The sequence below is a fragment of the Anabrus simplex genome, chromosome 3 (genome assembly GCF_040414725.1).
Source record: "Anabrus simplex isolate iqAnaSimp1 chromosome 3, ASM4041472v1, whole genome shotgun sequence".
In the NCBI taxonomy this organism is placed as follows: Eukaryota; Metazoa; Arthropoda; class Insecta; order Orthoptera; family Tettigoniidae; genus Anabrus; species Anabrus simplex.
In genome coordinates this window covers 466,251,284-466,266,531 of record NC_090267.1, presented here as the reverse complement: position 1 = coordinate 466,266,531, position 15,248 = coordinate 466,251,284, and the positions used below count along the sequence as shown (strand labels likewise).

At 36.9% G+C, this 15,248-nt stretch overlaps 1 protein-coding gene across 1 annotated transcript in view; it reads right to left on the bottom strand.

Moving 5' to 3' along the window:
* Positions 1 to 3,217: 3,217 nt before the first annotated feature.
* LOC136866527 (EARP-interacting protein homolog) overlaps positions 3,218 to 15,248 on the bottom strand; it is a 50,718-nt gene continuing 38,687 nt past the window's right edge. The window contains exon 7 of the mRNA XM_067143575.2: positions 3,218 to 7,466. Coding sequence (XP_066999676.1) covers positions 7,304 to 7,466 — 163 coding nt within the window. The 3' untranslated portion in view covers positions 3,218 to 7,303. The remainder of the gene's footprint in view (positions 7,467 to 15,248) is intronic.

Genomic DNA, 15,248 nt, shown 5'->3' with positions numbered 1-15,248 from the left:
TTCATACCAATTTTAATGTGTTTTTATGCGAGTTTGGTATCTTTCCCAACTTTTATGGAAAATCATATTGTGCCCGTTCGCATCTCGTAGACCAACAACAAAATGGCGGCGTAGGAAGGTATGGACCATGCGATCTACTAAGGCAATGAACTTCGTATCAATGCAACGTATAGGAGGCTATGTACGTCACGGAAAGGATAGGTTTCGAAGACACTGGAGAACAGTAGAGGCTCATTTGAATTGTTTTAAAAAAATATAGCAGCGGGTGAATTGTTTAACGAGACTCTAAAAAATTACTTTCATGTAGACAAGACGCAGATGCGAGCAGATCTACATATTCCAAGAATAGATTTGCCTACTGAAGAAGAATATTAATTATATATATTCGCGACAGCATATAATTAAAGTATTCATCGCTGTATGCCAGTAGATGAGCCGAGAAAAAAAATATAAATATATAAATTTTGGAGATATACGACGGATTTGGAATATCAAGTAGCAACGTAACGATCGAAAGAATCGGAATTCACCATTGTGAAATATTTAATAACTACACACGAGAAGAGTATAACTACCGTAGCAGTAAAAAATAATAATTATTTACGGAGAAAACTTTTTACAGAAAGAAAAACTTTAATGATTATTTTAAATAACAGAAAATGCAGAATATCATGACTAATTACTGCGCACAGGGAATTCTTTTCATTGTCAACAGATACATGATGATGACTGTCTGCTAATTCATCAAGATGGACCGAACTGGGGATATGTACCGTCGAATCAGATGACCAGGCGGAGATTATTGGACAGACCAACCAGTGGAGATGATGACGTTGGATGAGCATCGGCCAGCCGAGAGACCGGATGATACCAAGTGGTCTGACGAGCTATGTAACCAGCAGATGACCGCGAATGTCCAGTTCAGACAGAGATCCAGTTCCAATCTGAGGGTCTAGCAGCAAGTGAAGGACAGAGCAACCACCAGACCAGATGTAGCAACTGACGAGCTAAGTCCATACTTTTCTATAGTAGAGTAGTTTCTTGCAATCTGCACCCTCAATCTATTTTGGCATGTGCTGAGAGTTTGGTGATTTATGAAGTAATTAAGAACGCGTGTGTAATATAAGTAATGTGTGAAATACTTAAGATTTTAAAATTAGATGGAAGTGATGAATTAGAATGACAATATGACATATACTGGATACTGCACTAGCACATCGACAGTGGAAATAATATCCGATGAGAGAAAGGTATGTTACTTGAGTAGAGCTAGAATCAATGAGTCTAAGTTACTAGTAAAGGTTCGATTAATCTCGTTTTACCTGAGTATAGTTTACGTCACGAATTACCTGCGCAATACGATGATCATTGACAAATTAAGTATTCCTTTCGTCAGAGAAAGAGGGCATATGAATTCATATTACTGTTATTAAAAATAGAGGTTATTGACTGCGTATTTTGCTAAGCAATTCTTGAATATTTAGCATATGGTTTCGGAGTTATGGCTATATGCATGCGGCTAAATGGAAGCCGATAGGATGTTAAAGTATCGACGGTAGTGTATTGAAATGTGATTATATATTGATGAATGGTTTAAGTGAAGAGATTTAGTTATGTTCTACGGGAAGTGTAAGAATTGCAATTTGACGTGTTAATGATTTATTAGTAATATAAGGTGAGTTTCTATGCCATGTTTGAAAATATACGTCAAGAAGAGAATTCCGCGCAGATGACCATTTCAAGGTAAGGTAAACATGAATTATGTAGAATTGTGTATCGTGACAGTGATATTGTGTTTGACTTGGGTGAATAACAGGTACTGCGTAAGAGAGAGTGTTCTTATATATGATGCAATAGACTCATGATTGATTATATATCTAGTATTTCGTGGAGCGGTGATCTTACAGGTTGATATGAAATACCTGCATTCTATACTATCCATACACGTTCAGTAGCACGTATATAAATGAAATATTGAGACAGTGCAGATCATAAGAGTACATTGAGCCACTAATAGATGAGTGTGTAGATTAGAAACTATTCGAAGAGTTAGTTAGATTTTTTTTTATTTCTACTCAGATAAATATGATTTTAACTCAGTATATAAAAATGAAGAATATTACAATGGTTAGTTAGGAGCCAGATATCGTAGGCACGAGGGTGGTATTGCTTTAGCTCGTAAGTCGTTACTTGTTCACACTAGAAAGATATTACTTAACACTCGGAGTTCAAACCTATGAAAGACTTTAACTTATGAATGGAAGGTCGGTGAACATTGCCACAATTTAATACACGCGAAAGTGTATACTTGGGAAACATGCCTCATATGTTGTGAGGATAACTTTAATAATTAACAGAGCAGTATTTACAATATGAAAATTTTATTTGATTCCTTGAATGCTCAATGATCGCAAATATTATTTAAAAAAAAAAATGTAATACTTTCGGAACATGGCTACGAAGGTTCACATGTGTATTTATTGGAATTTGAACTTATAAATGAGAGAATGTTAGCATTTTTTTTTTAAGTTCCACTATATTATCTTAAATGAGCCAGCGCTGACTCTAACTTATTTTCAAATGATGAGATAACACGGAATTAATACTACCCAGATTTCACTATATCTCGAACATTAATTTTTGTCAATAAATAATCTTATATATTTTCTTTAGTATGTGACTGAGTTATGATTTCTGTTCTGTTAACGTTTAGAGTTAAGTTAGTTGTTAAGTTTTCTAGATGTAAGCAATCGACAAGTTCTTTTTTTTTTTTTTTTGCTATGGGCTTTACGTCGCACCGACACAGATAGGTCTTATGGCGACGATGGGATAGGAAAGGCCTAGGAGTTGGAAGGAAGCGGCCGTGGCCTTAATTAAGGTACAGCCCCAGCATTTGCCTGGTGTGAAAATGGGAAACCACGGAAAACCATTTTCAGGGCTGCCGATAGTGGGATTCGAACCTACTATCTCCCGGATGCGACAAGTTCTTACAAACGAAACGAAATGCGAGATGATTTCTAGATATCGGTCGTCATTCTCGTGGATATTGATACTCCCATCACGAGTACCCCAGCGGCCAATTTCTCTTCCGAAACCACGTTAAATAATTAGATATAAAATCTCAGATTTTATGGGCGGAAAAAGGATACCCTGAGAAGAATTAATGAGCTACCGGGATAATCTTGCACTGACCGTTGCAAGAGCGGGTGCAATATATAACGTTATAAGAACAACCAAAGTAGTTTTGCACAGCTGTGAGCTCGCATCTGGGAGATAGTGGGTTAACCCCACTGTCGGCACCCTGAAGATGGTTTTCCGTGGCTGTACCTTAATTAATGTTATTTGTTTTACGTCCCACTAACTACTTGTATGGTTTTCGGGACCCCGGGGTGCCGGATTTAGTCCCACAGGAGATCTTTTACGTGCCAGCAAATCTACCGACACGAGGCTGACGTATTTGAGCACCTTCAAATACCACCGGACTGAGCCAGGATCGAACCTGCCAAGTTGGGGTCAGAAAGCCAGCGCCTCAACCGTCTGAGCCACTCAGCCTGGCTGTACCTTAATTAAGGCCACGGCTGCTTCCTTCCCATTCGTAGGCTTTTCCTGTCCCATCATCGCCATAAGACCTATCTGTGTCGGTGCGACGTAAAGCAAATAGCATTCTTCTTCTTCTTCCTCTTAATCTGTTTGTCCTCCAGGGTCGGTTTTTCCCTTGGACTCGGCGAGGGATCCCACCTCTACTGCCTCAAGGGCAGTGTCCTGGAGCGTGAGACACTGGGTCGTGGATACAACTGGGGAGGAAGACCAGTACCTCACCCAGGCGGCCTCACCTACTATGCTGAACAGGGGCCTTAGTGGGGGATGGGAAGATTGGAAGGGATAGACAAGGAAGAGGGAAGGAAGCGGCTGTGGCCTGAAGTTAGGTACCAGCCCGGCACTTGCCTGGAGGAGAAGTGGGAAACCATGGAAAACCACTTCCAGAATGGCTCAGGTGGGAATCGAACCCACCTCTACTCAGTTGACCTCCCGAGTTTGAGCGGACCCCGTTCCAGCCCTCCAGGGTTAGCAGCTCTTCACACTGTCACAGTATTATGTGAATAAGACCTCCCGGGTAAACCTCTTTTGGACTGGTATGTCTACCATTGAAATTCGTATCAACTGGCTTTTTGCCAAAGAACTCTAATTAATTCATGTAAAGTGGCATTCACTGTCACCTTGTGCTTACCGTAACTGCCTCTGTCCATCTGTGCATGCGCCACGAGCTCTCTGGTGAAGCTACTCTGCCTGGCGTGCTGACACTTTAGTTCCAGCTGAGAAGCCATGGAGAATAGATGTGTAGAAGTTTCCTACGCGATGGTGTGGGTCTTGATGATAGATCCTGGGTGAATTTCACCTTCTACGGGTATCATTACTTACCCTCTAAGTTGTGGTTGGCCTCTGCTGTTATTATGTTTCAACTACCATTAGTTTTTGAAATTGCTTCTTCTGCATTTCTTCCTGTGAACGGTAAGCTGAGTCGCCTCATGGTAACAACAACACCAACAACGATTGCAGGTTTGGACATTAGAAAAATTTTGAGTCTGGAAAAGGTATGTACCTATGGAATACTGTTCTGATATAAAGTGACGAAAAAAGTGATGTGAGTGCCAAAAGTACTTCAACCAGGTCAAGTACAATAATAATAATGATAATATTTTTGAATTCTAACTTGGCGCTGTGACTGCTCACATGTTACTTAGTGATGGGTTCTACTAACCAAATTATTCCTTGGAGCGTGGAAAATGCATGGTGGACAGTTTAACAAGACTTCATTTTACATTTAATAACTTTTTTTTTTTTTTTTTTTTTTTTAGGCCAAAAATTGTAATATTTTCTTGTGAACCAAGGTGGCTTTTCCAGGGTATTGCCTTTATCACATTTTTGCTTATCCTGTTTTTAATTTCGTGAGTACTTCTGCTCTGATTCTTATGTTTTCCTTGCCGTTCTGTGTATTTTGGGGCATATTTATCTTTTGTGCCTGGTCGTATTCTTTCTTGATTGGGAAGGATGCTTTGCATTGTTTTTTGGTTGCCCTAGCAACATGTTGATTTGATTGTTATTAATGATTGAATTGAAGTGAACTGATAGGAGTTGCTTTGCTTGGAATGCAGAGGAGTATGTTGGTGATATTATTCTTTTAAATCATTTTTGCCACCTATTTATCTTTGAATTTCTATTTTTTTGGCGAGTATTTTAAGTTTGTCTTATAAGTAATTACCAATCTTGGGACGGCCCCTTGGTAGTAACGGGTGTTAACTACACGAAGTTACGCAGTTGAAGTGAAGTTCTCAGCATCTGATTAAACCTGTAGTTAGGTTTATTTTAGTTGAAGTTTAATTGAAGTAATTTTTTTTAATGAGGTGATCGATCACAATTTTATGTTAATTCTTTCACATTTTCCAGGTTCTCTGTAGCATTTTGTTAATAAGGTATGGAGGTCAACATGATATCCATCTTATTTCATTTCAAACAATTTTTCATTCTCAATTAATTTATGTTTTTCAAACCTAATTGTCTTTATCAATCTTGAAGTTTACTGATCTTACATTAAAGGTTTTGAGTATCTAATGAAGTTTTGCATTCACTGACAAAAACCTGTCAAAATGAAGCACAAACTGTAACAACAGTTCAGTGTGTAGGGTAGATATCTCCTTGTTTTATTGTTGTCACTGTGTAAATGTATGATGGTACAATTTATGTTAATACAGGCAAAGATCTCTGGAAAAGCTGTGATTTCTACTAAAACCTCAATTTAAGGTAAATCCCCATTTAAGGTTGAAAAAATGAGGTCCCTGTAAAAACATTAAATAGGGGTTTTGCTGTATACAGAGATTGTTATTGATTAGGGGGTTAATATATATATATATATTTTTTTTTTTTTCCATCAATGAGTGTTGATGTCCACCCTCCTGACGAAGCTGAGAAGTAGAAATGAGCTTGTTGGGAGCTGACAGGAGATGGATGTAGAGGAACTTGGATTGATGAGGAGACAGCCCTTCTACCAGGTGTGCACAATTAAAACGATGGTGTTTATGGCAGCACAGCATGGGCTGTAATGACAGGAGTCTGAAATTTTGTAAATATGCTAAATAACCAATGCGCTCGGAAATTATCCCACAAAAGACATTAGTTCCAAGTCGTGCCACCAGGTAAAAATGTGGCACTGCAATCAGTCAGAACATGCAATTTTCCGTAGCTCTGATGTAAGAATGTTCTTCCAGTGGAATTATCTTCTGTCATTTCCTTGGTTGTTGCAGGAAAAATCATTGCATTCAGCTTATGTGTGACTGTTTGGTGTGGTTTTACAAGCTCCTTCATTCTTGGTCCATTTTCTTTTTTGTTCAGATGACCCCTCGTAGGCCTGTTAGGTGTACAGCGACACCTGCCCATTATACGGACCTCCTTGTGGAACATGTGATTCCAGCTTTGCAAGAACGCAACTGTGACCGCACCGTTATTTTCATGCAAGATGGAGAAACACCACATGTTGCTTGCCAGGTCAAGGATTTGCTGCGAGAAACCTTCAGTAATGACTGCATCATCTCTGGGTATTCTCCAGATGTGTGACCTCCAATATCCCCTGATCTATATCCATGTGACTTCTGGTTGTGGGGATATTTGAAGGATCGTGTCTATCAGGGACATATCCATTCTCTGCCTGATCTAAAGGCTAGCATACGACGACATGAAGCTCTGATTTCACCTGATATGCTGTTGATGGTGGTGGTGTTTGTTTTAAGAGGAAGTACAAGTAGGTAACCATCCTCAAGGACAACTGTCGTTCATGCCATATTACGGATGCAGCATGTTGCTGAGTTGGGAGGCCATATCAAACAGTGTTTGTAACCATAAATCCTAATAAACGTGCCAGAACCACCATTATGTGTTTGATCTTTCCTGCGACCCTACCACTGCTTACAGCACCATATTTTCACCAGGTAGCAAAACATGAAACTAATATAGTTTGTGGCATGATTTGCAAGCACATTGGTAAACTAACATATCTACAAAATTTCAGGCTCCTATGATCAATACAGCCCGTGCTGTGCTGCGGTGAACACTGTCAGTTTAATTGTGGACATGCAGGGTATGAAGATGTGGAGATTGTCCTCGTCCTTTTGTGTTCCTATGTTTGTCCTCGTTTCCTATTTCTGTTGCTCCCTCCTCACACACTGACCTGCCATTGTGTTCATCCTATTATATCCGTTCCTTTCATGTTCTTCTCTTTCTGATTTAAATCCATATTAAATAACACACTGAATTACAACAAGATTTTATATTTATCTGCACGTGGCACTTTGTTTATAACTAATCTTCCATCATAGCTGAGAGAAGCAAATGTCCATGGATCAGCTGTGGACCACTCAACACTATACACTGAGTCTTCATGTTCATCATAAGTAGCCAGTACTCCATCTTCTAGCCTGGAATTAAACAGAAATACATCAGTTAATTCAATACAAGAAACTCTCATAGATGTGACATGAACTGAATCCAAATATCATAACCATCTCCTAAATTTAAAGGAAAGGACACTGTGAAAATTGCAAGTCAGAGTCTGGATATTGTGGACAGCTTTAAATACCCCGGAAGTGAATTAATGCAAAATGTTAGGGTGGACATGGAGATTAGCAGGGGGGTACAGTAGGGTAATGCATTCTACCAAAGTATAAGAAAACTTGTTTGGAGTACCAAGGAAAAATAAAGAGATAATATACATAATGTACTATATACTCATACTGACTTGTGCAGCTGAGACTTGGACTTTGACTAGTACGCAAGAGAGTAGAATTCAAGCCAGTGAGATGAAATTCCTAAGTAGTATGATAGGAAAGACAGAGTGAGAAATGAAGATGTTACAAAGGAAGTTGGGATAGGAAAGCTAAATGAGAGAGTTTAAAAGAATAAGCTAAAGTGGTTTGGACATGTAAAGAGGATGGAGGAGAATAGAATTCCAAGACAGATGCTGGAGGCAAAGTGCGAGGGCAAGAGAGCACGAGGAAGACCTAGAACAAGGTGGATTGAATCAGTGAAGAGTGGCATAAGAAGACGCAATTCAGACTGGGACAAGATCGAGGAAGATGGAGAAGTGCCATAAATACCCCGACCCGGCAGGAGCTGGATAAGGGGAAATGATGATGATGACTGCTGTTATTGCTACACTACAGAAGAGATTTGTATACAGGTGTAACAATACGATAGGCCAAAATCTGAGGACACATTCCTCACTTGTAGACAAAGAAAATATGTTATCTGGACATTGTGGTGGAGGTAGTGGTGGTTAGCTCAGCTAATCGTGTGTGATGTAACATAAGATTCAAATAGGCAGAATTCAGAGGTGTTATTAGCTTGGAACCATATTTTAGAATAGTGAAAAAGTAAGCAATAATAATAATAATAATAATAATAATAATAATAATAATAATAATAATAATAATAATAATAATAATAATAATAATAATAATAATAATAATAATAATAATAATAATAATAATAATAATAATAATAATAATAATAATAATAATAATAATAATAATAATAATAATAATAATAATAATAATAATAATAATAATAATAATAATAATAATAATAATAATAATAATAATAATAATAATAATAATAATAATAATAATAATAATAATAATAATAATAATAATAATAATAATAATAATAATAATAATAATAATAATAATAATAATAATAATAATAATAATAATAATAATAATAATAATAATAATAATAATAATAATAATAATAATAATAATAATAATAATAATAATAATAATAATAATAATAATAATAATAATAATAATAATAATAATAATAATAATAATAATAATAATAATAATAATAATAATAATAATAATAATAATAATAATAATAATAATAATAATAATAATAATAATAATAATAATAATAATAATAATAATAATAATAATAATAATAATAATAATAATAATAATAATAATAATAATAATAATAATAATAATAATAATAATAATAGGACGAAGAACCAATAAGTAGAGTTCAGGAAGCGTGTAAAAATCTAAAGGATTCAAACTTAGGATGTCAAAAGAATCGATAACAAGTTCAATAACAATTGTATTTTGAATAAATAAATTACAAACAGCACATAAAAGGACCAATATACTAGTGCAGCAATAAGAACCTCAATTAAGACTCAAGAAAAGTATAAAATATCAATAACTTGAAATGGCCACAAAACAGTGATTACAATAAAGACATTTCAGATATACATGAGATACCCAAGTACAATTACACAATATTAAGCACCTTGAAAGAAGAAGAACCTTTTTTTGCGGAAATGGAGATAACAGGCAGGGATGGAAAAAGGGACCTCTTATGCAAAAGGGACCTTGCCTAGCAAAGTAAAAAGATGGAATATTTAGAAAAGTATCATCACAATAAAGAAAGAGTAACACATTGGTGGAGAATATTGCACTTAATGTTCCAACAGTCAGACATCGTGATGTTTCAATTCCAAAACAAGTTGTATGAACTAATCAAGCATAGCACTCGCACCAAATGCACAAAGTTATGAGAATATATTATGGCTTGAATAGACGCAAGAGGCGCCAGATCCAGAAAAGTTCTGGGAAACTTTTTTTTTTGGCTAGTTGCTTTACGTTGCACCGACACAGATAGGTCTTATGGCGACGATGATACAGGAAACGGCTAGGATTGAGAAGGAAGCGGCCGTGGCCTTAATTAAGGTACAGCCCTAGCATTTGCCTGGTGTGAAAATGGGAAACCACGGAAAACCATTTTCAGGGCTGCCGGCAGTGGGGTTTGAACCTACTATCTCCCGAATACTGGATACTGGCCGCACTTAAGCGACTGCAGCTATCGAGCTCGGTTTCTGGGAAACTAAGCTCCAACAAATAATAAAATGTTTTTTCTCACCAAGTGTGTCCAAATAAGTTCTGGGTGCAGGATGATAATAAGGCGTCACCAGCACGGCGAGGTGTTGAACCTTCGACATACACCACTGTCAAGACTGGTATGAGGAAGGGACGAAAAGTCTCAGTATATACAGAGCACGTGGAAGATTCTGGAGATATAAGAAAATATTTGAGAAAGTCGGCAGAAAATGACGTATTTGTGACATAATGATGACGCAATGAGTGAAGAGACCGAGGCATGCGGTGCAAGGTGTTGGTAGTATGGCGGCGATGCAGAAGTCAACGACAAAGTTAAATGAAGAAGCAAGTAGACTTTTGGGGGAATGTTAAAACATGGGTCCAGAAACACTTTATTTGCATGTTAAAACTCATTTTCTACAACTCTACATAGCACATTAAGCATGGGAAACACAGAGGACCAGAACGTACCAGCATATGTTATGAAACTCTTTCTTATGAGAAATGTTCAAGATGCCCTCTGTTACCATGGAAATAAAGAACAGAATGGAAATAAAGCATTTTCAGACCCATATCCATATAGATATCATTGGTGGAGACACAATACCTCTAGTGAGGACACCAGAAAACAGAATCATCAGGACATTATAGAAAAATTATGGAACACTAAGAGCAACATTAGATGGATTACAGAAATAAAACTGCAATAGAGAAAAAAACAAAAAAAAACAGACAAAATCAATAAAATTACAAACAAACCAGACTACAAATCAAGATCAACAGACAGACAATGGGATGGGTTATTTCAGATGAAGAAAGTAAGTTAAGATCTGAGAGTGTAAAGAAGTACTGTCTGACAGAAAACTGAAAAACCTCTTTTTGATAAAACTAACTAAAGTGGTCCAAATAAATAAATAAATAAATAAATAAATAAATAAATAAATAAATAAATAAATAAATAAATAAATAAATAAATAAATAAATAAATAAATAAATAAATGAATGAATAAATGAATAAATAAATGAATGAATAAATGAATAAATGAATAAATAAATAAATTAAATAATCAATTGTTGATGTCACATATAAGATCTTTTCTAAAATTATTCACTCAAGAATACAGGAACAACTGGACCAAGAACTTGGAGAGTACCAAAGAGGATTTCGGCCAGGCAGAAGTTGTCCAGATCAAATCATCAGTCTTAAGTGGATTATGAAGTATCAAGGAGCTTGGAGTAAGAACCTAGTCATCACTTTTGTTGACTTCAAAAAAGCTTATGGCAGTATTCATCGGGAGTTATTACTGAATACCCTTCAAAAATTTGGTGTTCACAGAAAACTGACAAATCTTATTGGAATCACTCTCAAGAATACTAAAGCAAAAGTTAAATTTAGAGGAGAATTGTCAGAGCCATTTACAAAACTGGTCTTCAGCAGGGGGATGGTCTCTCACCTATTTTGTTTAATTGTGTACTGGAGAAGGTCATGCGAGAATGGAGAAAGAAATGCCAACCGAACATCAAGATTGGTGGAAATATAAAATGAAACTGCTTAGCATTTGCAGACGATCTTGCACTACTGGCAAATAATGTGGAAGAGGCTAAAGTCCAAATTGAACAACTAGAAAACATTGCGGCAAAAGTGGGATCACAAATTTCATTTGAAAAGACAGAAATTATGCCAACTTTTGAGGTGGACACCCCTGTCATTCAACTAAATGATAACAAACAACTTAAGGTTGTAAAAAAGTTCAACTATCTTGGGGAAATTATAACTTGGAACCTAAATGAGAAAACCTCAATAGAATACAGAACAACAAAACTGAGACAAGCACAACGGGTCACATGGTCAACATATAAGAAGAAATCTCTCTCGATAAACACCAAATTTAAATATTATGGTTCAGTAGTTCAACCTGAAACAACTTATGCAAGTGAAACTCTGTTTAAGCTGAATACCAAAGCAACAACGGATAAAATCCAAAAAAATAGACAGAAGGAACATCAATCAGGATAATCATAAATTTAAAAAAATCAAGTAAATGGACAATGGAGACTGCTGCCTAATGAAATAGTCTATCGGGAAAATGAATCAATTGTGGATACAACGCGAAAAAAGAGAATTGCCTTTTTCAGCCACATAGTAAGACCACCAGAGACCAGACTACTGAAACAATTATTCAATTTATTTTGGAAAAGTAAAACCAAGAACAATTGGTTTGTTGAGGTCCAGAACGATTTAGAAGAGCTGAATATAACAATGAAACAAATTGCAGAGAGAAAAGAGAAGAGGATTCTGAGAAGTAGAGATACAAGACTAAAATTAAAAACAGTCAAATGAAAACAGTACACCATTACAGATGAATGGCCACGTCAGAAAAAAGGAAGCAGTTCTGGGAAGAGAAGAGGAAGTTATTGTGAAGACTGTAGTGTATATGGATTGATTTAAGTGCTCCAATGTGGGCGTAAACTCTGTAAATAAAATAAATAAATAAATATAATGCCTGGAAAATAATGCCTGGAACAGAAAACATTTTAGTTAAAATATTTTATTTTCCAGGCATTTCCGAGTAATTAACTTTTTCTAATAAATTGTATAATATATTATGCTATTAATAAAAATGTTTTCTCTCCATATAATTCCTAGTGTTTTGCAACAAAATGTTGTTTACTATTTGCAGCATTTTAGAATATATTTTCTCTTCCAGGTCTCTTCTAGTGTTTTCTTTATCTTCCTTTAGTTTCAAAAGACTGAAAAAACGTAAATGTTTCTTTCTGATAGTGCTCATAACCAGTTCCATTTCCTTGTAGACTGTTTCATTAGAAGGTAGTCTCCGGTATTCATTTTCTTGGTAGTTCTTGTTTATGCACATTCTGATTCTTCTTCTTTCAATATTGAGTATCCTGTCTATTTATGCAATGTTAATTGTTTTGAAAATGGTCTCAGTTGCATATGTTGTTTCTGGTTGTGTAACTGTTTTATAGTGTTTTCATTTTGTGGCTTATGAGAGGCCTTGTTATGTATTCTTGGTGATTTACCAACATGAGGCTGACATATTTGAGCACTTTCAAATACCATCAGACTGAGCCAGGATCGAACCTGCTAAGTTGGGGTCAGAAGGCCAGCGCCGGAACCATCTTAGCCACTCAGCCTGGTGTCAAATAAAGAGAGGTTTTGAATTCTCCCCCACATGTGTTTTAACATTGCAATACATTGTTAAGTTTTTGCCAAATAAACTACTTATTTAAAATAATCAAGCAAGTTTATAGTTTCATCTGACTTCAGTTTTACACAGAATCCAAACCACAGTGTTGTGACTTTTCATTTCAAAACCCCCACTAGAATTGGCAGGGATTCAAACTTCAGCTGCCTCAGGGAGAAACTAATGACTATAACACTCAGCTATCACAAAGTATGTCCGGCTCCATGGCTAAATGGTTAGCGTCCTGGCCTTTGGTCACAGGGGTCCCGGGTTTGATTCCCGGCTGGGTTGGGAATTTTAATCATCATTGGTTAATTTCGCTGGCACGGGGCCTTGGGTGTATGTGTTGTCATCATCATTTCATCCTCATCACGACACGCAGGTCGCCTACGGAAGTCAAATCGAAAGACCTGCACCTGGTGAGCCGAACATGTCCTCGGACACTCCCGGCACTAAAAGCCATACGCCATTTCATATCACAAAGTATAGAGGCTGGGAATGACCTGTAATAAGTCTCGGAACTTTGGATCTGACACACTATAAAGAAACAAGTTTAAAAACAATTAGAGAGAAGGGCAGTGTGTAAGGAGGGTGGTTCAGAGTTGGGAGATGATAAAACTTTGGGAGAGAGGGCTCAATCCAACTGAGAGGAGGGAGCAAGTGATGGCACTGACATCAGAAAGTAGCTCCAAAGAATCACAGTCGGGGACACAATAAATCTTTGTTTGAAAAGATGCCGTGACTACATCTTCACTACCATCACGTATCAATTACTGTATAGTGCTACTTCTGTCTGGTCTTTTACACTGACCTACTTAACACACTAGCTGAACATTTGTGTGGTCATCACAGTTCCTGTAAACTATACCATATGTTAACTGATACTCCTCACAGTTGGCAACCACACCATATTTGACAACTGTTTCAATGCCAAAGATTAGAAACATTTTAGTCCTCCCACTCCTTTACTCTAAAGGACTCTTAAGTAACTCCATATAAGTTAACTGGCCTCCTTTGATATTTTTCAGCAAAAAAAACTTAAAAATAAAAAATGGAGAATCCCCCTTCTCCTCTCCTCAGTCAATGAAAGCAGTGTTATGCTCCTTGTGAGAAGATGCTATATATATAAATATATATCATACCTGCCAACTTTCGAAAAGAGAAATCCAGAAGATCCTTGAGCGGAAAATTTTTAACAACACGCACATGCATAACAGTCTTGAAACATAATGAAAAAGGATGGTAAGGGGGACGAGATTATAAACAATACTAATACAAGTCAAATAGAGTAGAACCTCGATGCATCGTTCCCGGAACTGTCATTTTCCCGCATTCATAGGTGAATTTATTCGGTCCCAAAAATGTTCTATATAAACCAATGTTAAATTTCCCCGCATCGATCGTTTCTCGAACTTGCGTTTCATCGCATCGATCGTCAAAAAATTATTTGTCCTCGGTCACAATTTTCCCAGCATTGATCGATCATACATAAGAAAAATATACGCAAAAGTTTTTTGAATTTAGAGGGACTGCTCAATACTCTTAGCATATAATAGCAGCAACCTGTTACGCGAGAATGTACGAGCGATTCAGAGTTGCTAGTCATTAACAAGGATCTTGTAGGCTGGAGTGCTGTGCGCTGGTTATTCACATGCAACCTCACTACGAGCCTCCTGATGCCAACGCTTCTCCTTGGCACACTAACCAACCCCTAGAAGTATTCTTATTTACAAGAATTAAAACGTAGACATCGCAAAACTCAAATATGCCACCATTTTCTGTGTAGGCTGGCTAGGGCGCCAACATCGTTGAAAAACAGAGAAGACTGTGCAGTGCACCAGATACGTTTTAATTAGTCACCTTGTGGAGTGTGTGGGATGCTAGGGGCCTGTTGACCGGTTTGTTGCCCTCTGCCCAATAGTCTTATTACAAATCGGACCTAACCAAGTCAGACCAATAATCTTTTCTCATAGCCTAGTCTTGTAACTAGCTCCTAAGTTGGCAGCTTCGCACAAGCCGCTGTGAGATCGTTCGAGACACGCCGCGTTGAATTTCTAACTGCTGTGACATCGTTTGAGCTGAGTTGCGGGAGCCGCGTCGTGTTGGATTTCTAACCTATCGT